Source organism: Leguminivora glycinivorella, chromosome 10 (genome assembly GCF_023078275.1).
Source record: "Leguminivora glycinivorella isolate SPB_JAAS2020 chromosome 10, LegGlyc_1.1, whole genome shotgun sequence".
In the NCBI taxonomy this organism is placed as follows: domain Eukaryota; kingdom Metazoa; phylum Arthropoda; class Insecta; order Lepidoptera; family Tortricidae; genus Leguminivora; species Leguminivora glycinivorella.
This window is the reverse complement of record NC_062980.1, coordinates 1,500,475-1,525,123: the sequence shown is the minus strand read 5'-3', so window position 1 is coordinate 1,525,123 and position 24,649 is coordinate 1,500,475. Positions and strand designations below refer to the sequence as shown.

Here is a 24,649-nt window from a genome sequence, read left to right as displayed (position 1 = left end):
TTATTAATAACTCCCCGACGATATAGGGGATTCATTTGGATTAGTTTTCTTAGATCAAAAGACCATTTGCTCATGTTTCAGACCAAGATAACGATGCACAGATTTTGCAATCAGTACCTACAGTCCGACAAAAAAATTGTAATAACCTAACCACAAAATTAAAATTTTGAAAAAACCCCCGACTGCGACATAGTAGACCGATTTGCATGAAACATGGCAACACTACCGAGTCCGACTAAGTCAGCTTTCAGACAAAAAAAAGTAAATCTAAATCGGTTCATCCGTTCGGGAGCTACGATGCCACAGACAGACGCACACACACAGACAGACACGTCAAACTTATAACACCCCGTCGTTTTTGCGTTAAAAATTATAAAGTGGTAACATTGTAGCGTCCTTCCTTTTGTAACTTCTGTGTTCCTTTTGTGTTTGTTTGGGTGTTATAAGTTTGGCGTGTCTGTCTATGCGTGTGTGTCTGTCTGTGGCATAGTAGCTTTTGAACGGGTGAACCGATTAAGATTTCGGTTTTTTTTTTGTTTGAAGGCTAAATTAGTCGGGAGTGTACTTAGGTACGTATGATGAAAATCGGTCCCACTATGTCAGGGTTTTTTTCCAAATTAAATGTTTGTCTTATAAAAGGACTACACTCCAGTCATACCACTTTTTTATTATCTACTAGCCAAAGGCAAAGACGTGGCCTAAGATGGAGCGAGCTTGCCCAGAAGATGCCTGTTCACTCTTGATTTGAATGATATTCTACAATTTCTTCTCAGATTGTATTTGTAGAAGTGTCACGTAAATGTCAAAATAACAAAGTTTTATTCTGTCAAATTCGATTCGTAGTTAGCATTGTTCATTGGCTTACATTCGTTCAAACTTCCTGACCTCAACATTACTGCAAAGGTCTACAAGGGGCTATTTTAATTAAGTATAATATGGTCATAAAACTCATAAAACGATACATCGAATGTAAAATGTAGGATGTATGCAACATGGATACTATTTTATTTATTCAAAAATATACACACATTTATCACCTTATTGCACAATAAGTGTAAGTTTGTATACATTTTTAATATGTTTCTAATAATTTCTAGAAAGCCGTGCAGAATGGAATAGCCATGTACACAAAATTCTACGTTTCACTAACAAGATTGCTTAAGTTTAACTCGTATGGGTCAATAACATTGATACCCTTATTTATACTGGTTTTCATATCACTTTTAGGGGCATGTTTTATATTCCTATTTTCAAACGGTGTGTTATTATTTTAGCGAAATGCCTCTTAGTAAGGTCGTCTAGAGATAAAAGAAATGCCTTTATCTTTAGGCATTTTTCACAGAGATAGTACGTATTTGAATTGAGATTCGTGGCATTTTTTCGCAATAGAGACTTTTTGCAAGAGTCTTTATTATAACTTCCCTATTTTAATGAGACTAAAGAACTTCATTATTTAATACGTCTTTAGAAATATTTATGTACTTCTAAAAGGCGTAAGATTTTTTTCTATAATTCACAAAGCACTCCTTCAATTCACAAAGTCACTAAAATAGTTTGTTATCTAACGTATTTATTTTCACAAGTCGTACAAACGCATGTTTCAAATTAATTACTATAAACATTTACGTTTGTACGAGACACGTTACTTGGGCTATTTTCATATGGATGACTATTTCTGTGTGTCTTACAATCAAGTTCCTCCCGTATTATTTACTATGCGAGTCTAAGCAGAACTGCATAACAGCTTTCATACCACGTACGTTGCGTCTACAGGCCCCGTAGCCGAATGGCATTTCTCCGACGCCAAACGAAAGCGATACGCCACTGGCTCTGTCGCGCCAATACGCAAGCGCGATAGAGATAGATATCTACTAGCGCTTCGTTTCGTGAGCGTTTCGTGAGCGATTGTGCCATTCGGCTAGCCACCCTGATGTGCCGACGGAAAGTTTCCAAAATTCTGAAGTTTTCACATAGGAAAACTTCGGAAACTTTCCATACTTTGTATGGACAATTGTATGGATGGTAACTTTCCATTTCATAAATTTAAATTTCCTTTATTTTTCGTGAAAGTTTCGTGAATTTTTCAAGAAATTTAAGATATTTTTGGAAGTTTTCGCAACTTGCACATCATTAAACGCGTCACATAGGGGAGGCAAATACCCCCGTGTTTAGTCAAGATACATTTTGAATAGTGATCTTGAATCATCGAATGCGAAGTTAGATCAGTGTGTTAACTGATAAAGAACACTCTTTCGTCTGTGACAAGTCTCGAGTCGATTCTTTCATTGCGCAATTCTAAGCTTATGTTTTTAAGTCTCAAGTCACTATTCAAATAACACATTACTGACAAGCCACAGAGCAGTTAAACTTCATATGTTGCACTCGACACAAAGGGAAGGTGCTCTGTATAATATGTCTAGACAGTGTCTTTATTATAACTACGTCGTTGACAAAGCATACCGCCTGATGGTAAAGTTTCTGTGAGCATTTCCCGGCAACTTTGTACATAGCCACGTCAGCAAATTTTAATTGATCCTATTTTGTTACCAACATTTAGTAATATAAGTTGACTTTCGTAAGATATATTCGGGTTAATTGTTATAATTAAGAAAATATAGATACTAGAGAACCTCAATGACGAAAAAAAACTTAATAAAATCTCAATTATAAAACTATGGAAAAAATCGTATGGTAATTTAAAATAGGAATTCATAAAAACAAATTTAACTTTTTCCTTAATTTTTGTACAAACTTTTCGAGAAGAACGGGAGTATGTCGCCGCGAGATAGACTACCTGTCCTTATGTCATTAATACAATTAGACAAAGACGTGTCATCTATCTCGCGGCGATTCCCAAGTCTACAAATCTTGATAGTCTTTATTTGATATTGTTCGTATTAGACACCCAGGCGGATAAGATTATCAACGTGGATAAGACACTCGTTCCTTACACTGGCATACTTGACAGGACGTGACGGATGCTTTATCCACGTAGATAGGTGATAAAATTGCAAGCATCATAGGCCTGCAGGGGTGGTAAACAGTTTCCATAATGGTAGTGTTATCACCGCGTTCTATAAATATGTTAACATGATATCGAAGTTTGTACTAGCCACCAGGGTCCCCGATGTACCTAGGCCTCCAGCGTGGAGGGGGTGGAGCGCCGCATCACCTGGAGGGGCAGGAGCTGGCGGCGGACTTGCCGCTGAGGCAGGAGAACCCGGAGGCTCCGGACTGCAGGCTGGACATCGAGCCCCTGAACAGATTCAAAGGTAAGTTGGTAAGGGCCACATGCACCAACGAAAAAGGAGGGTTAACCCACCATTTTATATGGAATTTGACAGATGACAGCCCACTAACTTTGAGTTAAGTCACAGTATAATAAAGAGTACTATCGTACAGTATGGCCACTCCCGCTCCCCGCTGAAAGTCCCTCTCGGTTACCTCCTGTCAAAAACACGAACAGTCGACCTGTCTTATTTCACTCATACAAGCATAGTACGCGTTCACCTACACGAGCTAAGACTGTGTGCTAGGAATGCGCCTCTTTCAATATATTTGATCGCCAGTGTCCGAGGTGGGGTTAAGTGGTTGGTGCAAGTGAGCCGAAATAATACTTTTTTTTTAATTTTAATATATTTTTTTTTATTATACAGCACAAGGTAATACAGAATTCTTTGCTCCGAAAAACGATACAATTATAATTTAAAAATGATGATATAAATTAGAGATGGGCCGAATATTCGGTAAATATTAGCTATTCGGCATATTCGGCAAACTTTTCAATGTTCGTAAAGAACGAAAAGATAGCCGAATATTTACCGAATAAACAAAGTAAATAAAAGAGTAAGCTGTATCGATTTGGGATAATGACATCCTATTTTTCTAATGACCAAAGGGGGTTAAAAATGCGTTAAATATAAGAACCTACAATAATTATGTAAAAAAGTAAAAATAACGTAGCTTAAGAAAAAAAATCAAAATTTTCTTATGCACTAGAATTTATAGAACATTAAAAGCCTAGTAGTACCCATTACCAATAAAAAATTTTACCTCTAACGATTTTTTCTTATTTTATTACCGAATTTTCCATACATATTGTTGCGGTAACAAAAGCTGAACTAACAAAAATGTTGCCGAATATTCGTATTCGGAAACGTATTTGTCTCCCAGTCTAATATGAAAGTACTGTGATTCTGAGTACAATTGAAAAAATATCGGCCTAAAACAATCAAAATTTTTTTATTGGCAAAAAAAAAGAAATGCTCATTTATAGTTCATCGCTCGGCGACCTCTGTTGTTTACGCGGGAGCCATTATTTTTTGTTCATTTCTATCACCGATAACTCATCGCTTACTCGTTTTTATAGGACCAGTGCCTAAAGCGTTTGGACTAATTGGACTACTAGTCTAGTTATAATCGCTCGCGTGAAAAACGTCGCTCGCTGTCGACGTGATTCACAACTCATGTATAGTATGAATTTTCTGAGATGAACTTTTCGCTTTTGTCCTAATATGTTAAACAAAGGCCTTTGTTTCTATTATTCGCGGCGGTTAGCTCCCGTTTAAACGGCACGTGCTATAGTCTCAGTGTAGGTAAAAAGCAACTATCAATGATAGCAATGAGGTTCATTGCCATAAAAAGCCCTTTGAGATAAGTTTTGTCATCTTCAAAAAAGTTACCTGCATACTGCAAACTGTTTAATAAATTTGAACCTTATTGCTATCCACAGTTGCTTCTACGACACCCACGGGAGAGAAAGGGGTGGTGAAACGTGCCGTGGAACACGGACTAACCACGCGAATAACGAAACAATGGACCTAGTTGTTTAATCGCTCGCGTGAAAAACGTCGAAAAGTTAATCTCAGAAAATTCATACTATAAGAGAGACGATCTTCTTTGAACATTTCATTTACATTCTCCCGGTTTGAGTCTCCGCTTAAGTGACAGTAGGAGATCACTTTTCGTGAGATATTTCATGGACCGATAGCTTTTCCAGACGTTTTCAGGCCGATATACTCGACTACAGACTTATGACTTTCTAATTTCTACAATTTACAAGACAAAACCAATACAAGCATTTTCTGATGCAAAGGCTGTCTATCGCAATTCAGCGTGGGAACGCATCGAGTGTGATGGGCACCTTTGCATCTGAGAGGGCTCGGAACGATGAATGAATTTAGTTTTAGAGTAATGTTAGTTTTAAATGTATTATATTAATTAGTTTTTTAGTTAGTTTTACATGTACCTATGACTTTTGAATAAATATATCTTATTTATACAAGCATTATTTTATACATAGAGGAATAAGTAAGGGAAGAGTTGTAACTCCACACATCAGTAAATGCGAGTTATTTGTATAGGCATAGTTATAGTGACATCTAGCGACAATCACGCGTCAACTAGCGTAAATTATCAGCACTGCTACTTGTCAATAGATGTCGCGACGAACGAAGAGTCTAATGCTCACCAATTTTTAGCGAATACTACAATAGTATTAATCAGTATTCTGTTTTCAATTCCTTCTGCTTGTAATATAAGTTGTAAACTGTTCTAATTCTAATCTTTTTTTTTGGCAGACGAGACGCTTTTGACACCTAGTATCGAGTAGTGGTACTGATAATTCACGCTATTTGACGCGTGATTGAAGCGTGATTGACGCTAGATGTCACTGTAACTATGCCTATAACTCGCATTTACTGATGTATAGAGTTACAATTCTTCCCTTCTTCCCTCCTTCCCTTCCTTTCTTACTTATTCCTCCAAGATTTTATATGCAGCAATGCCAATATGAAGAGTTGAACACATATACTCACTTGTAATGGTGAGAAGCCAGCGTCTCATGGAAATACATGAGCTGCGCTCGCGGGGCGTGATCCAATAATTCGCAGCGCCACTGCAACACGTAGCTACCGCGCTCCAGCATCACGTGCGAACCCTGTAAAGAAAATAGAACATATGAAAAATTGTGTAAGTGTATTAAGATGTCGAAACAACAGACAAGGTCGCACCTTCGAAGGAAAGTCTAGCAAATCAACTGCAACACCATATTTAAAAAAAAATTATGTGTAAATTCATACAAATTTTACATCTAGTAGAATTTACCTACAAGTAATTAAATCAACTGGATTTGATTTAGATTGATGTTTTATTGAGTATTTTGCGTTTTGGTGTGGTGAAAAAACACCATATTTCCCAAAAATATTTTAACGCTCGCGGTTCAATATTGGAATTTTTATCTTTCTTGATCGGGTATTAAGTGCGTTAAACAATAACTTTGCCCCCTTGTAAAACAAATAACTTTTAAGCGGGTTACTCACGTATTAAGTCGATATAGCGCTCGACATGTTTCGCTCCATTTTCGAGGAGCTTTTTCAAGAGTAACGACCCCGCCTCTACACGTCGAGAGCGCGTCGCATACTGCTTAATATTTTTAAATATGTCTGAGTCTCACGGGAGTTTTATAGTTAAAACTGCAACACCATTTTGAATTCGTGTGTTTTGCTTCTATCCTTCAAACAGCGCTGCATAAAAGTGCCCGTACGTGTAAAGGGTTCCCCCACATCTAGCGACTCGCGAGCGTAGCGTCGGGCCAACTGTATGAAAAAAGACGTCGCGTCGACGTCGCGCCGACGCAGCGTCAGGCTTTGCCATACAGTTGGCCCGACGCTACGCTCACAATACGCTAGATGTGGGGGGACCCTAAGTGCCCCTGTAGCCTATTTGCTGAAGAGATGATTTTTGTTTGTTACAATAGATTTTCCTATTATATCCTGCTGACTTCAGTTTACGCTTGTCCAACAGGTCTACATCGCCATACAGCGGGGTAACGCTGCTAGCGTGATGGGGACCTTTGGACCCGGCATGGCCCAGAACGGGTTCCTTTAGGTATCCTTCCTACCTTTTTTTTTTATATATATGTAGTAATAATTGTTTTTTTATTTTTTATTTTATAATTGTACGCAAGTAAATAAAAAAATGTGTCATTTGTAAATAAAATTATGTCTAAGGTTTACGCTTGGCTGTTTGAAAACCCTTTAAAAGAAATAATTCAATAATAACCTGTATACTCTCTCCGTCGTGAGCGATGAGCGTGGGCTCCACCTTGTGGAAGTGTTCTCCCTCGCGCCAGTCCTGCCGCGTGAGCGCTGACCTGCCTTCCTCGGCCCCCGTGCCGGCGCCGGCGCAAATCACTGCAAAAGGTAATTCAATTTTAAATAAAACACGTTTGAGAAGAACATTAAGGCGTTTTAGAAGAACACTGTAATACATTTTGAAATCATCTTAACACATCTACAGTTTAAAATCTTGCATTCTCTATTTTACATTTATCATCTCTTTCATCTCCGAGGTGCCTAAATAAATATTGTACCTGCTGGCACCTCAGAATAGATTTAAGGCAGTAACAGTTAATCCTGGTCACGGCACCAAATTGTAACAACTTCTTTGATATATACGGGCATTTTCAGAATTTGGGACCCCCAATCGTAAGTTGTTAACAAAAATTAACTCGATGTCAGTTTTGTGTCGTCAATTAAGCATAAAATCTGTCTTAAAATTTACTTTTTTCACATTCTGAATGTAGATTATCGCTTAAAGTTTATGTAATTAACACAAAAACAATATTTTTATAGAAATTTCATGCTTAATTATCGTCGGGACCCCCCAATTAGTTGTTGTTAATTTTTGTTAACAATAACTAATTGGGGGGTCCCAAATTCTAAAAAAATGCCCATATATATTTTTAATTACGAAAATCTAGATTATAACCACTTTCAATAATCACAATCTGTAGTCATTTATGCTATTGGTTTAATTAATATATTGATAAATCAAAATGTCACATTGAATACCTGTAGGATCATCGAGGTCCAAGTCGTGTGGCGAGCGGTAGACGGTGAACGCGATATCGTGTCGCAGCACGTCGAAGTCCCAGGTCAGCACGCTCTGCGGGTCCTTGTTGTTCACGATCACCTCGTGAACCTGAAATAAAGAGGCGTTTTTACTACAATTGAGCCGGATCCCTTTGTTTGCCACAATTGATTGAAAGTCATAATGAAATGATTGCTAGATTATCATTAGTCATAACTATGAAACTGTTAATTTTTCCGGGTTTTCATTAAGGTCATATTTATCTATAAATATTATTTTTTTAACACCTTAAATGGGTTAGGTTAGATTTGTTTTATGGCAATTCAGAAAAGTTACAAGTTTCTGAGAAAAACCAAATTATGACTAACGAAAATGTGGACAAAATTATACATTAAGACTTGAGTTTATGGGAACTGGGAACCAATAGAGACCCTTTTTGGACAAATATTATGGTGGCACGTGTAAATATAGTAAGTGTGAGGAATATTCTAATGAACTGGCTACAAGTTTTATATGAGCATTCATATTGCATGTTGCAACCTCAATATTAACTGTGAGTCTAGTGAAAAAGGATATAACTCAAATTGACTGGATGAAAAAGATCACAAGTCCGAAGTGGGACTTGTGGCCTTTTACACCGAGTCAATCTGAGTTATACCCTTTTTCACTAGACCCACATGTATATCCACATATGTGAAAGAGTAACTTTGAATATTTTAATGTCAAATTTTGAAATGAAATAAAGAAGTCCCTATATAATATAATAAATTATTGAATCCATTTCTTGGGTTGTTTTATTCAAATCGCAAACAGACACAACTTTACTTAGTATTTAAAATAATTTAACTATACTAATTCACTTAAAATATCAGTCGTTATACTGAATTACTGAGTATAGATATAGATTCTTACCTTGGTTATCGAGCTATTTAAGGCACTGATCCCACCAGCGAGTAAGCGATGAACTATTGTCGATAGAAAAGAACAAAAGATAGTCGCTCCCATGTAAATAAAAGAGACGCGATGATAGCGCGAGCGAGTTATAGTTCGTCGCCGAGCGATGCGATGAGAAGTTAAGGTTAGATTTCACGAATGGCTCGTCATTTTGAATGAAGCCTATTCATGTATGTACACATACATACATTACATACAATCACGCCTGTTTCCCAGAGGGGTAGGCAGAGATCACGGATTTACATTTACTACGATCCTGACAAACCACTTTCGCTTCACACACTTTCATAACGTTTCTCATACACGCTCGTCGGTTTCGAGTACTTCTGACCTGGCCTTTTTGCAATATTTCCCCGATTTGAACAAGAAAAGTTCGCCTAGGTCTTCCACTTCCAACTGACCCTTCCACTCTTTCATGTATGTATGTTTTCTTTCATGTATGTATTTATGTAATTGTACAGTAATTCAAACGCGTAGTCCTATCCCCACACATACATCACAAAATTCACAAATACCCACCTGTCCCTTCCCAAGGCATACGGAGCGGTAGATGCTGTCCTCACAGAGCGGGTCTCCATCGCGCTCAGTGAAGGCTCCACTCACGTACAAACTCTTCGGCACCAGCCCGCCTTCGTGCACGAAACTCTGGAAATTGAGGAGAAAGGATTAAGGTATGTATGAGCTAAGGATTTAACACACAACGTTCGAAAACTAGTTTAGGATTTTAGCACGAAAATATCGTAATCAATTAAGTGAATTTTAGAGATGGAACTTGCTTGAATCATGTTTAGCAGCATAGAATAATTATGTATATGTATACAAAAATTTGGTTTTTACGTTTTACCGCTCTCTTTTTATCGCTTCCAATGAACATCATCATCATTATCATTGGCTTTAACATCTATTGCAGACGATTTATGGTACCAACATCCGAGAAGCACCAATTCTGATGACTTGACAGACCGATTAATAACCCGCATCGGACTGAACAGATATATATATCAATACAGTGACTGATGTACTTTCTTGCTTCACCTATATACGGTAGTCTTACCTAGTTATACCCTTGACAAGTCGTGTAAAGTTTGTATTTTTTATAAACTACCTTACAAACGTTAAACTTTCGTGAGACATATTTAAATATTTCATGAAACTTCCGTTGTAGCTACTCACGTTATTATATCGCTACTGCTGCGACATATTTCGGGTAACATGTCGCAGCAGTAGCTATAACGTGAGTACAGTCAAGTGCAAAAATACGTATCGATTTTATCCGCTCAAAAATATGTACCGAGACCTTATTCCGCCGACATAAAGTGCTATGGGACATATTTTTGATAAGTTGTACGCACCCATATTTTTACACTTGACTGTACAACCGTAGTTTCATTCATACTCAATTTAAGTATCTTAAATTTAGGTGTGAAAAAAATCTGTCTAGCTTACAAATGGTTTTTTAGCTGGTCTTATCATAAATAATGACGTATGTATCTTAGCTTACATATATTGTGAATATTGGAACATGTATACTGAGTGATATTCTAGAGTAACGCACAAGTGGGTGACTTTTGGTGACCATTCTGAATGGTGGCTGACATACAATTTGACTAATAGTCGATGCACAATGTGTTGTGAACTGTACTTAGCTATTGCAAGACCAACGAAACGAGATATACTTACCCCCTTATTCATAAACGTACTAAGTTATCAAACCGATAAAGTTCGTTTGTCCCTTACCGACGTATTGGAGTGATAGAAAGGGACAAACGAACTTTATCGGCTTAATAACTTTAGTGTACGTTTATGAATAAGGGGCTTATAATGTACATATTTTTACAGTTAGGTACATACTAAGTTATATTGCAATTACCGCCGGTTATTCGGTTGACTGTGACAGGTGTCCTTTTGGCCTTTTCAATCGATAAATGCCGAACGAGAAATATTTACAATATTTAAGTAAAAGATTGGCTTGACCCTTTATTCTCTCACACGCTATAATTTAGTCATTTAATTGAATCATGTCATGCGCATTAATGTAAAAGAAGTATTACGTGGGTACCCATACCCATCTACAGATGACATCAACATTCCAGTTTGGTAGTTTAGTGATTACATTATTTGAATAAGAAAGTTTTCAATCGATGAAAGTTTGTTTAGATTTCTCACCTCGTTGGCCTTACATTACAATATTTACAATACAAGGAATCGAGCACAAGTTGACGAGTAGACATGAGTTCTCACGTAGTCGTAATATTGTTGCGGCACGTTCAGCGAGGCGTCTACTATGTCCGACTGTGTAGCGAACAACAGAAGATTCATTAACAAAATTAAAGAAACGATTGAACTTAAAAACGCTGGATTTCTTTCGCTAGGAGATGAGCCAATTTGGCCACTGTGGCCTATCCCACAAAGTCACAGTTACAATTGTACGTGTGAAATTACAAATTTGTAATTGCACTAGTGTATCACAAAATTTACAAATTATACAACCTGTTTTTATTGAATTCCGTTAACTTTAAGGGAAGGTTCTTTAGATAAAATACAATAAATTTCTCTAAGAAATAAGCGTCTTAATTTGACGGTTATCGAGTTATTAAAAAAATTAAGATAATTACTGAACACGTCTGTTACCAATTCATAATGTTATTTGTTTTGACATGTGCAGTCAATCACTTCACTTGACACTAACTTGAATGTAATTCTAAAGGGTCTTTCACGCTAACAAATTCATTTATTATGTATGAAAACGATGAAAAAATTTTTTTGCGAATTTAATTAAAACTGATATACACTAACGACGTGTCAAATTTAACGGAAAACAAAAAAAAAAACACGGTGTATATCGTCGGGTGACAAGCATAAGTCACTAATTACAAAAAAATATTAAGTGAAAATCAACCTTGTTTGGTTCACAAAGGCTCTGAACTTATGGAAGTACTTACAGATGCATTGCGAAAAGCGTTTCCTTCGTATTTTTCCGGCAACGTTCGTATTTGTCATGCTAGTTCAGTCAGTGCCAGTACTTCTCGTACTGAGACTGGCTGAAATAGCATAACACGTTCGCACGTTTCCGTAAAAATGCGAAGGAAATTCTTTTCGCAATGCATCTGTAGTGATTTTTACTTGTCACCAACGATATTTGTATAAGAATATACTGTACCTATAGATCATGTTATTCACGATTTTCACGAAGACACATGCTGACTTGTAAAGCCATTAGACAACTTTATGTGTCATCGTGAATAACCCTAGGCTCGGAGGAAATAGAATAGAATATTTTTTATTTAACATCAGTTTGGACAAATATAACAAAGATAAATACAACACAATCTAGATGTTAAATTGGGAGCCCACTCAGCATATTGCCATGGCATGCCGAAGCGCTGATCTTCAGTGGGCCCCGGACTAAATAAACTAAGCAAAGAGCTAAACTAAAAGACAGATAGTATAGTATAGTTAGTATGGTATCTATAGTATAGTTATCTAGTCATCCTGCAACCCCGCATCGCATCTGATCTAAGAGATCTCATTACGCTAGCAGCTTAGTCTTCAGTTTAAGAGGATACGGTAGCGAAAATGCTAAAATGGAAAGGAGCCCCCCTTTCAACTTGGGCGTTTTAGTTAAATATACAAGTGTTATTAACTAGATTTATCGAAAAACAATTGTCCATTAAGAACAACTCAGTCAAAGGATATTTCAAAAAAATCTTTAAAATCGAGGTTCCGCTCTCGACTCTTTCCTCCTTCAAAACTTAATCAATCGCAACGAAATTTGAGAATCTGAATAACAATGAAATAATCTATGTCGGACTGTTTAGCTTTTTTGGTTAATTGTTAATCTTGTAATCTTGAGTATCACACCTTTTATTTGCGCCACAATGAAAAAGGCCGTTTTTGGAAATTTTTGATTGGCTCTAGAATCTTTAAAAAGCAGAATATCAAAAAAATCAAAACGGTCCGACACAGATAAAAATAATAACAATCTGGGTTGAAAAAATCATTGCTCTATCTTCAAAAACCAGGGAGGAAATAGTCGAGAGCGTTTGTATGGAGAATTGACCCCTACCGTATCGTCTTAATTAATAAAACTAATAAACTTCTGCTACATTAAAGCAATATCTTAGTTATGCCGACCCGCGCTCCAAACTTTACTAATAACACAATAGACTCGACTCACTATTATATTTCCTTCGCGAACTTTTCATAAATGGGAAAATAACTGCTTTGTGAGGTAAACTGAACAAGTTGGAGGAGTCTTGAAAGTTTGGCCGCTTAGTTCAATATGCAACCATGGGTTACTAGCAGCACTTCCTCTTAGAAGTGGTTTGAATGTTTTAAAAGTTCCTCTTCAAATAGGCCCGTTTTACTAACTAAAATTTTGGCTTCCTTGAGATGTACGAAATTTGCAAAGATGTAGGAAAATCTTTCTATAAACCAGATGTTTGATTTTTCGAAAATATGCATACTTGTATTGCATAAATTTAATAAATAAGTATTAATTTACTGTATACTAGCAGAACCATCCTAATCTAATACACTAGTCAGACCAAGTCACCTCAAACAAATATTGAACAGATATTTAATTGTTTAACTTAGACCCACTTGCACCAACCACTTAACTCTGGTTTAGTGGGCTGTCATCTGTCAAATAGGCTAGTTTCCTATACTTAAAATAAAATATTTTATTCAGTGCAAGAAATAAAGCACCACATAATTAGAAGAAAAATATGGACAGTAGTTATTTTTAAACATAATTTATATTTAATAAGTCAAAGAGAAACATATAAAGTAAATGAATTGACCGTGACGTCACTCCTCAGTATTTCATAGTAATTCCATATTACCAAATCGGTTTGACAGTTCATAAAAAGAAGCTGTTTTGACAAGTAGGAAACTAGCCTATTCCATATGAAATGGTGGGTTAACCCTCCATTTTTGTTGGTGCAAGTGGCCCGTAACAAACGTAAACAACTAAGCATTTAATCTCTTTCAAATTCATAATTTTTCTTGGTGTCTAGTCGAAGTACTTATGTCAGCAAACGCCAAACGAAAGATAAAATCGGAACGACACATGCAAAATTTTTAACTTGCAACATTCATTTCCACTAACGTTCGTCAATTCGGTAAAACCCTCTGCTGAAGACTGATTATATTTAACAGTTCCATAGACTTGAAGTATAGTAAGTACCTTGCAAGGTCCTCCGAGGAAGTCCGGTATGAGATCCTTCGGGATGTAGTCGAGCAAGCCGCCCGGCTGCAGGTAATCCTTGCCACCGTAAAACAAGAACTTGCTGCGGGTGTTCTCGTCTGGAATTAGAGAAAATAAGTGGGTAAATAAACAGGAAATCAAAATTATCCCAGCCTATAGCTAGTCCTTTTTCCATCCGTCTCGTTCTAATATCGAGTCATCTGCCAAGTGGTACAGAGCCAGATGTGAAAATAAAGTAGGCCTTATTTGAATTAGTCCTATTTCTTCATGATCATTACCTTAATCGAATTAAAATTAAATAATATACCAGCCATAGTTATTTTCACAGTATCCTACGCTATGGCTATATACATTGGGGAAAACACAGTAAAAGAACTTACCCAAAAAAGTGCTGACTTTCAACTTCAACAATTTGTATGATCTTCAACAGTGCTCATCTCTAAATTCAGGGAACTTACCTTCAGCTTTCAGCGCATATAGTCCTCAAAAGTCGCACAGTCCACGCTCGAAGATACCAAGCGATCAGAACTTAAAAGAATCTCACCTATAAAATAAACGTGCTGACAATAGTCCACAGCACCGGGAAGACTCTCGTCGCTCTCACGATGAGCACGCGTCCCATGGTCTCAGGGTAGTTGGCTTCAACGATCTGTATGATCCTCAACAAAGCTTGGACTTCAGTTCTCACAAGATTCTTCATGTTTAGTCCAGCTCTAGATCAAGAGAATCACAGAACTCACCTTCAGCGAATATAACCCTCAAGAGCCAGTCAGCGCTCGAAGGTACCAGGCAACCATGACAGTATAGGAGCTCACCTATAAACGTGCTGACAATCGTCCACAGTATCGGGAAGACTCTCGGCGCTCTCACAATGAGCACGCGTCCCATGGTCTCAGGGTAGTCGGCTTCGACGATCTGTATGATCCTCAACAAAGCTTGGACTTCAGGTCTCACAAGATTCTTTATGTTTAGTCCAGCTCTAGATCAAGAGAACCACAAAACTTACCTTCAGCGAATATAACCCTCAAGAGCCGAACAGTCCTCGAAGGAACCAGGCAACCATGACAGTATAGGACCTCACCTATAAACGTGCTGACAATCGTCCACAGTATCGGGAAGACTCTCGGCGCTCTCACGATGAGCACGCGTCCCATTGTCTCAGGATAGTTTGCCTCAACGATCTGTATGATCCGGAGCAAAGCTCGGACTCCAGGCCTCCAGAGGTGCCTCATATTGAGCCCGTCCAGGTCGACGAGGAGGCACCAAGACTGGACTGCGTGCTCGGAGGAGCGGGTGGCTTCTTCCAGGAGTTTGAGACCCTCTTCACACACGTGAAGCGTCTGGAAATGTCATGTTTTGGGTTACCTACATTGAATATAATGGAAAACGAAAATATGGTTATCTGTTATTATTTAGATTTAGATTTCTTTATTTCATGATAAAAATTACACTATAAATTTGTTACATGCCAAAGTTATGTTTATCTTCTCATCATGATCGTCAAAAATTACATTATAAATTGAAAATAATAAATAATATTTTGTGACATAATTTACAATCATCATGTTGTTAGGTTCACAATATTTGTATTCCTTTTAATTTCTGTTATTTCTGGTTAAATCCGGCTACGTCTGATATCGATCATACATACACAACTCATGCCTGCATTCCCAAACAGGGTAGGCATTAGGCAAATCACAAGAAACAGTTCGTTTCAGAGCCACTCTTGGCAATTAAGGAATTGAAAGAAGACCAAATTGTAATATTGCAGTGACAGGTTTTCATCCCATCGTCCAGACCAATGGAACCCACCCACAAAGACAAATTACTGTCAGATTATTTAATATGAAAAATAGTAGTAAGTATCAAGGAAGATTTTGTACAGCATTGCTATACTCGTAGGTATTATAAATGGGAAAGTGTGTGTGTGTCTGTTTGTTTGTCCGTCCGTCACGGGAAAACGGAGCGACGACTCGTGGTATTTTTTTAAGAGGATATCTTGTGGATTACTTTTTGTCTCTTTCTAACGCGAGTGAAGCCGCGGACAAAAGCTAGTAGTAGATAATAATAGTTAAGTATAATGTTCTGCAGTTAATGTCACGGCTCAGTTATACCTACTCATCATCCTCCTTGCGATATCCCGGCATTTGCCACGGCTCAGTTGACGGAGCCTGGGGTCATTTTGACAACTAATCCCAAGATTTGGCGTAGGCACTAGTTTTTACTAAAAGCGACTGCCATCTGACCTTCCAACCCGACGGGTAACTAGGCCTTATTGGAATTAGTCCGGTTTCCTCACGATGTTTTCCTTCACCGAAAAGCGACTGGCAAATATCAAATGACATTTCGCACATAAGTTTCGAAAAACTCATTGGTACGAGCCGGGGTTCGAACCCGCGACCTCCGGATCGTAAGTCGCACGCTCTTACCGCTAGGCCACCAGCGCTTATACAGTTATACCTACTCAATACTCATAATAGTCATAAATCCTACAATTAATGGTGTACTATAAATTAAATAATTATCATACGCCAGTTGACGCCAGTTTCACAACTAGGTCATTTAATGATCAGGGTAGATCCATACTAATATTATAAATGGGAAAGTGTGTGTGTGTCTGTTTGTTTGTCCGTCCTTCACGGCAAAACGGAGCGACGAATTGTAGTAATTTTTTAAATGGAGATAGTTGAAGGGATGGAGAGTGACATAGGCTACTTTTTGTCTCTTTCTAACGCGAGCGAAGCGGCGGGAAAAAGCTAGTAAATAAATAAATCCAGTAGCAGTTTCTTGCTTAGCGGGTGTTACATGATTGGCACGTAGATCTAAACCGGTTATACTAGTATAGTGTAGGTATAACATACTAGTTATTAAGAGTACCTAAGTACTTGTGGCGGTGGTTTTCTTTACGATGCCAAGCATAATTTATCAGTTGCACAAGAACTAGTGTTTTTAAAGAAGGGCTTACTCAAGTGATCTCTCCGATAAATTAAACCTATTATAGCATTTTAATTATTTAAGCTATAATAAATATATAAACATTGGGGGACATCGTAACAGAGCAACCCAGTCCCAAACTAAGCAAAGCTTGTGCATGTGTACCTAATCAGTTTTGTGCAGTAAATTCTGTTATATGAACATAGTATTCAATTAAGAGCTCTCATCTACCACGATTGAAGGTCCTGACAAGGTTCTCGTGTATTAGTTGAACTATCAATCAAATGCAACCTTTGAAATCGTGAAAAATATCAAAGGAAATGAACTCATCATCTTTCACAACACTTAAAAACACGAAATCGACTAATCCTGCAATTTGTTCAGGCCTAATTACTCTTAATAAGTGTACTCACCAACTTCAGGAGGCCGTCTTCGCCGACGGACTTGAGCAGGCCCTTGACGTCCATCTGACCTAGTCGGAGGATGTATAGCGGACGTCCGTCTGAAACAACATGCTTAAAGTTTAGCCTATCGTCTAAGGTCATAAGTGGCAGCTTGCAGAGTTTTGACTACCTATTTAAGCAGTTTTATAAAAATGTCACAGTTTCGTTTTCTTTCAACCCCTTATTTGCCAAGAGTGGCACTGAAGCTTTAGTAGATTCATGTGTTCTGCCTACCCCTTTATAGGATACAGGCGTGATTGTATGTATGTATGTATGTATAAAAATGAAAAGAAGTACAAAAACGTAACTATCTAGTTCCTCGTAGACAGACTGAGTCGTAAATTGAATTGAATAGTTTTAAGCTGAATTTACACCTGCAAGTTTTGCAAGAAAGAGATGCCGATTTTTGCCACTCACTTTTACCCATAGATGCATCTCAAAACTTGAAGCAATAACTTCCAGGTGTATAGCCTTGCAGAAATCAGCCTGGTGAGTTTTTACGTGTTGCTTTCAGATTAAACTTTAAGAAAACACCTATTTAGACTCTAGAGTATCTATTATACTGTACCTTGTGACATAACAATTTTTCCTCAAGTTCAGAAATACAATAAGGTACTTGATGATGGGTACTGACTGGGAGAGCATCTGGACCTTTACCCAATTGCTGAGTTATCTTCAGTACCTTTGTCATGATGGTGTCGTCTCACAGGAAAGTACTGCACCATCATCAGCGGCGGTTAATACTCTGATACGATGCGATCCACCTGGCGCCTTTGCGCCAGAGTAGCTATCAGGAGAGTGTTTGAGAGAGCATCTAAACTTCAAAATTGGCATTAAACCTTGAGGAAGGAACTATCTCAAGTTATGTATCAGTACTCAATACCTTTGTCATGATGATGCCATCCGCCTGGGAAATACTGAGCCACGACCTGCGGCGTTTCATATTCTGACAGGATTCGGTCGACCTGGTGCTTTTTGCGCCAGAGTAGGGATTGCGAGAGCATCTCGCGGGACTTCTCCACGTTGAAGTCGCGGGCTCGGAGGAAGCGGAGTAATGTCGTGTCTGATGGTACCTGGACCAAAGACAGACAATTTTATAGTTCTATTTTCAAATGGGTTAAATATTTATTTGCACTTCTACGAGTAACACCATTTTCACACTATTCGATCCAATATCAGGCAAAAATCTAAGATGGCGCCTTTAATATATAGGATATCGGTCCTACATCCGATATCAGATCGGATAATGTGAAAACGCAGTAACAGTGTGTAGTTAGAGTTGTATGGGTAAATGTGTCATAAAAGATAATTAGGTCTCTCTCGCTAAAAGCTATACCTAATGATATCGTCCGCGATGTACATCTAAATTGGATTCCAAATTCAGGAAGTAACTTGGCAAAAGGATCAGTCATGTAACTAACGGTATGGTCATATATAGTACTCTTTATTATTATTATACTGTGGTACTGGTATGGTCTTGGTCTAGTCCAGAGCTAGAAAAATAATGTTCAAAAAAGCGTCCTACCTTCCCTTTCTGCAGGTCTGCGATCCATTTCCTGAGCTGCAGCAGCAAAGAAAATATATTATAAGTAGACTCCTGCATTGGAGTCAGTTGACCCAAATTAACTGCTTTAAAATTGATAAAAGTAGGTGAACCCAGTAATAAAGATAATTTACCACCTGTGGAACTACTGGAAGCAGTGTACCGCTTGATGTACTCGCTGTCCAGGGTATATTGGTCTGTAACAAAGAAAATATATTATAAGTATTTTATGTAGTCCTAAACACATCTACATAGAAGCGTACAATGTATAGTTATTACTGTTTTTAATTAGCTGGGCATACATACATTACACACTGCACGACTTCGATTTTAACCCCCCGATTACATTTCTTTTTTTTTTTTTTGAAAGCTGAATTAGTCTAGGAGTGTTCTTATGTGTATATTTAATAATGTAATATTTATTTTGTGTTTTTTTATGAACATCGGTCCACTATGTCGGGTTGCCACAAGTGCCACAACGTAAACCGGTGTTGATAAAGTCTCGAAATATACACAGTATTTTAATGCACCGAAAATGCTTGTAAACTTTGTTGGAGTCCCTTAAACTTGACGTGCTGTTCAAAACGAAGCTATTTGCTTTTAGAATGACAAATGACGATCGAAATCATATCGCAAAGTCCGATTACGTATAGACGAAAGACGTAAAACAAGAAATATATCGGAAACCTTTACTAGGTTCTAGTTCTATCTAAACGAAAGCACTAATCTACACCGATCGATATAATACCGGGTTTTGAATAACAATTCAGTAAGTGAGTGAGCACGTTGTCTCGAGCCGCGAACTAGCCACGTGCCGCGAAATGGGTCACAGGCGGCTTTGTGCAGAAACTTCAGGGTTATTTCCACATAGTTTTATACAGTCCAGTACAAAGTTTCTAGGCTTGTGTGGGTACGTACAGTCAATCAACCAATTGGAACCCTAGGCCACTGTAGAACTATGTCATACTGACGTTATAAATCAGATTGTAAGAAATCTCCTTACTGCTTGTCATTTTGACATGGTTGTAGAGGGCCTAGGGTTCCAATTGGTTGACTTTACAGGAGTTTCTTCTTTAGTCGTTCCCTCAACGCTGAAGATCGTGACACCATGTCATTCTGTCGAAGACTAGGTCCCTACATCTGTTCCTCGCCAAGACATTACTGCACCCATAGGAGTTTACAAGCTGCAAGCTGGTAAATTAATTGGTGTTCTTGAAGATAAAAGAGTCTATTAATTATGGCGTAAAACGCCATTCGGTCCAATTCGAAAGATGTTTACTAAGATCACGGTACGATATCAATCAGTTAGTGTTAACAGTGACGTTTTTATTTGAAAAAATGACATTTTATTGCTGTAAAAACTTCTGTATTTTTTTAAATAAACGTCACTTTTCGAATTAAAAAAACTTGGAATTGAGTCGTATTTCCATCTTATTTTCAGAATATTGCACTAGTTAGCGTGTCTACGAATTCCTTTATCTAAGGTTAGGTATATTAAGTAGTACTTAGAAGAGGGAAATCGTATTAACTCTACTTCAGTTACTGCAAAATGCACTCAGCGTTAGTTCCCACCCGCTGCTATATGCCTTCAACACAATGTTCGCTACAGGATTACCTAGTACATATGTTGAAGTTGCGGAAAGCTGTCAAATAATGGAAATATTAAAGTATATGCGAAGAACCGTGAGCTTGTTGTCTATACGTACCTAATATGAATGCATGTATACGTTAAACCAGTCGCAATCTGTCATTCGCGTTGATTGTCGTATTGTAGATCATCTCTGTTTAAATATCAATAAATCGTTACAAATAGTGTTTTCTTATATGCCCTAACAGGAAATAACCCAATAAATTTCAGCATTTTCTTACAAGAAAAAATTATGTTAAATTTAAGATTTAAAACTTCCGACGGCACATCAATAATTACGGTTGTTATGGGCGGGTAATTTATATCTCAATTAAATGTAGAAAATACTTCAAAACACGAACATCAAACAGAACTTTTCAATCGAATTTCCTGAATAGACCACTCATTCCTCTAAGTGCTCTTTTCGTAATTTTTTTTTGGTTAATTTTCAGAGCATACCAACACATAAACTAAAATAAACACTTACTGCCGAAAGAATTATGTTTGTCTATATTTTTTTATAAAACCGTTAGTTGAAGCTTTGATACTTTGGCATCGAAATACCAATCATTTCAATTCACCATTCAGCCATTATTTTGGAAAAAAAGCGACAGCGAGTACTTCTGTTTTAATCACAATATTCACAATGTTCTGTTGAACAAAGGCCCGCAAAGATAATGGAAATACATTAACAATATTTTAAAACGAAGAGCAGTTCTCAGTATTATGGGAGAATTTAAAGACTCGTTGAACTAGCTGTAAAAGAATAGTACATTACGATACAAGTGCGTAAAAAAGGAAGTTCGAAACGAGTGGCGATAAATTAAAACACGACCGAAGGGAGTGTTTTAAATCGACACGAGTTACGAATTTCCTTTTCGCACGTGTATCGTACGACGTTTTTCAGTACAGATGAGCCTCCGAAGTTTCGACCTGGCATATAATGAACCACTTCTCGCACTAGTGCGTAAAAAAAAGACCATCTGTACTGAAAAGGTTATTTTTGTGTAACTAATTACTCCGAAATTTTCCTTTCATATTTCAAATTCAAATATTATTTTCGTCAAAATAAAAATCTTACATGGACAAACACCAAACAAAATAAAAGAAGTATCGGCAAATCGGCATGATAGATTATACTCGTAATTATGCTACGAAAAGGTTATACTTTTAGATGTTCCCTTATAATATAATCAAAAGAAAGACACGTGCCACGACATAGCTGTATAAGTCTTAAGCCTCCGCCACACATAAAGCGTTTTGATAGCGTTGCGTCAGCGGAGCGCAATGATAGCGGTGCGCCGGTGGAACGCTGGCGTTCCGCTCGCAATCCGCGCGCATTCCGCTCGCAATCCGCGCTCGTTAATTCCCGCCGGCGTCCGCTGGGCGCAACGCCAGCGTTCGTCCTCTAACGCTCCGCCTACGCTCTCAAAACGCGCATGTGTGGCCGAGCTTTTAGAATCGGTTGCACCAAAACTTCCGTTACAGAATTTCCATACACATAACGGGCAAAGTTAACTGTGGCGGATGCAACTGACCCTTACTGTGTTTCGTAGTTTAGCTCTACGAAGGGTTTTCTCTACATATTATGAACATTTACCTCTAGTTGCTATATTATGTCCATCGAGCACTACGGCGTAGCAATTTAGAAAAACGAAAACCCATTTATTCACAACACGTAGCAAAGCCTCTCATAGTATTTCGTAATTTAACATTAATATATTTTTTAACTCTGCTATATCATTTCGTAACGAAGACTGAAGGTATTAACGCAAAATCGAATGACATTTAACCAACGCTCCGAACGCCGAGTCCCTGACCTGTACTGCTCTTAAGACTTCTTAGTATTCCTGCTATACCTGGCATTCACATTTCTCCCGGTATTATTACCTAGAAATACCTATTATTAAGGCTATACAGGATTACCTAGAAAGATATTAGTTAAATAAATAATAATTAAACTTTTCAAGATGTGGCCGTCAACCAAGTCTTGTTACGGTTCCGTACCAAAAAGGTACAACAGGAACCCTTATGGTGCGACTCTGTCCGTCTGTCACATTACTAAATATCTCGAAAATTACTAATACTATCAACTTGAAACTTGGAATAGTTGTGAACATTGTAAACCTCTACAATTAGAAATAATAATTTTACTAAATTTATGAATTTTAATTGTAGAAAATGGCCAAATGAAAGGGGGCAAACTGTAAATTTCAAGTTAGAGAAAGAAACATGAGATTATTTTAACTAGGTAGTTTGAAATAAATTTGTACGGAACCCTCGGTAGGCGAGTCAGACTCGCACTTGGCCGGGTTTTTTTTTAAATGTGTATTTACGTATTTAATCAGCTGTGATTATACAGGGTGTAAACCTAATACGGGCGAACCTCTTAACGGTGGTGAGTATAGGACGTATAAAATGTAATTAGATAAGTTTTACTTAAAATTGAAATATTTTTTTTATCCATACAAATTAATTCGGCCCGCAACGTAATGCAAACACACTCCCGTTAAACGCTCGTTGACAGTTGTCATTGATTGTCATCGAAACCACGTTTACAGTACATTGCTGCTGAGATTTTTTTCAAAAATTCATTATGGGGTGAAAATTAAGAGTAAATCAAAAACACCTCTTAATTAATGATAACAATATTGAATTATACGCCTGGTTTCATTTATCGCCCTTATTACGTTTACGCGCTGTATTGTTAATTACTAATCAAAATCTAGAAGATTACCTTGGTAATAAACACGCGGATTAGCAAAGTAATCGTCTATTTTGATTAACATTTCCGCAAAGTAACGCCTGATTCCATCGATTATTTAAAAGTTAATGAAGTAAATTGACCCAAATCCGCCAAAAGGTAAAGAGCGTAGGTAATAAATTCATTAAAGTGGTTAATTAATTTAAAAGTGGTACCAAACTATTGTTACCATTGCGAATGTCTATCTTTTTAAAGGTTAAACTACAAAACTCACTTTTTAAACAATTTGATGACACAACAGTTCTACGGAACAGTTCACATTTTGTTATATTGCACAAACATTTATGTTATTACTATTATGTAGTAATAAAAAAAGTTAAAAAAATTAAAATTTTCACGCATCCTGTATATTTTTCCGGAATCTGTAACCACCAATCTTCATTATTTTAATTTGAGGGAAGTTCTTCTAAGATCGTTTTCGTTTAGCACAGCGTGTTCACTGACCCACTAAGGGCTCATCCATTAATTACACCTAGACGGGGGGGGGGGGAGAGGGTCCACAAAATGTGACATGTTGTGACAGGGGGTGGAGGTCCATGTTTGTGAGTCACATACAAACAATTTGCAAAATCTAAGTTAAATAAAATTCAATTTCAATTGTTCGTGTTCAATTTCAATGTTGACCGTATTGGTTACGTGCACGACAATTACGCCCACTGCCATGTGAACTTGAAGTGGAAAATGTCAAAAAATGACATGTAAATAAACATATATTTTAACGATTTTTCGTTAATTTTAAATAAATCGAATAACAAGATCTACTATACCTTCGAAATGGTCGACCACACGCTTCTTCTAAAGAAGTTATCGGAATACGGAGTGGCGGCAGGATTTCACAAAATGATAGAATCATTTCTAAATAATAGAAGGCAGTGTACATATGTCCTTGATACGTTATCGGATCTTGAACAAATCGGCAACCGATCTGTCCCCCAAGGATCATCAATGGGAAATATTCTATTTTTAATATTAATAAATGACATACCCATGGCTTGCCCTGACCTTGAATTCATAACTTTTGCCGATGATACATGTGTACTGGTGGACGCCGATAACTATGACGCCTTAGAGCACAGACTCAAGAAGGCAATGTATGACTTGTCAAATTGGTTTTCTGTTAATGGTATGAAATTAAACATAGACAAGACAAACATCATGCATTTCAAGTTAAGAGCAAATACAAATACTCTAAATATATCAACTAACGGAATCAACGTTACACAAGTAGATCAGGTTCAGTATTTGGGTTGTATAATAGACTCTGGCCTAACATGGACCCCTCATATCCAATCACTGTGTGATA

At 37.5% G+C, this 24,649-nt stretch overlaps 1 protein-coding gene and 1 long non-coding RNA gene across 2 annotated transcripts in view; one reads left to right on the top strand and one right to left on the bottom strand.

Moving 5' to 3' along the window:
* Window positions 1-2,914: 2,914 nt before the first annotated feature.
* LOC125230070 (protein real-time) overlaps window positions 2,915-24,649 on the bottom strand; it is a 127,101-nt gene continuing 105,366 nt past the window's right edge. Inside the window, exons 6-16 of the mRNA XM_048135073.1 lie at window positions 19,105-19,152; window positions 18,938-19,038; window positions 18,296-18,485; window positions 17,383-17,471; window positions 15,117-15,375; window positions 14,015-14,133; window positions 9,346-9,471; window positions 7,854-7,983; window positions 7,063-7,193; window positions 5,817-5,938; window positions 2,915-3,256 (exon numbers count right to left, since the gene is read on the bottom strand). Of these exons, the coding sequence (XP_047991030.1) occupies window positions 3,169-3,256; window positions 5,817-5,938; window positions 7,063-7,193; window positions 7,854-7,983; window positions 9,346-9,471; window positions 14,015-14,133; window positions 15,117-15,375; window positions 17,383-17,471; window positions 18,296-18,485; window positions 18,938-19,038; window positions 19,105-19,152 (1,403 nt within the window). The 3' untranslated portion in view covers window positions 2,915-3,168. The remainder of the gene's footprint in view (window positions 3,257-5,816; window positions 5,939-7,062; window positions 7,194-7,853; window positions 7,984-9,345; window positions 9,472-14,014; window positions 14,134-15,116; window positions 15,376-17,382; window positions 17,472-18,295; window positions 18,486-18,937; window positions 19,039-19,104; window positions 19,153-24,649) is intronic.
* LOC125230072 lies at window positions 6,702-7,995 on the top strand. Its single transcript, XR_007177484.1, has 3 exons — window positions 6,702-6,785; window positions 7,011-7,202; window positions 7,860-7,995. It is a non-coding gene; the product is annotated as an uncharacterized LOC125230072 (long non-coding RNA).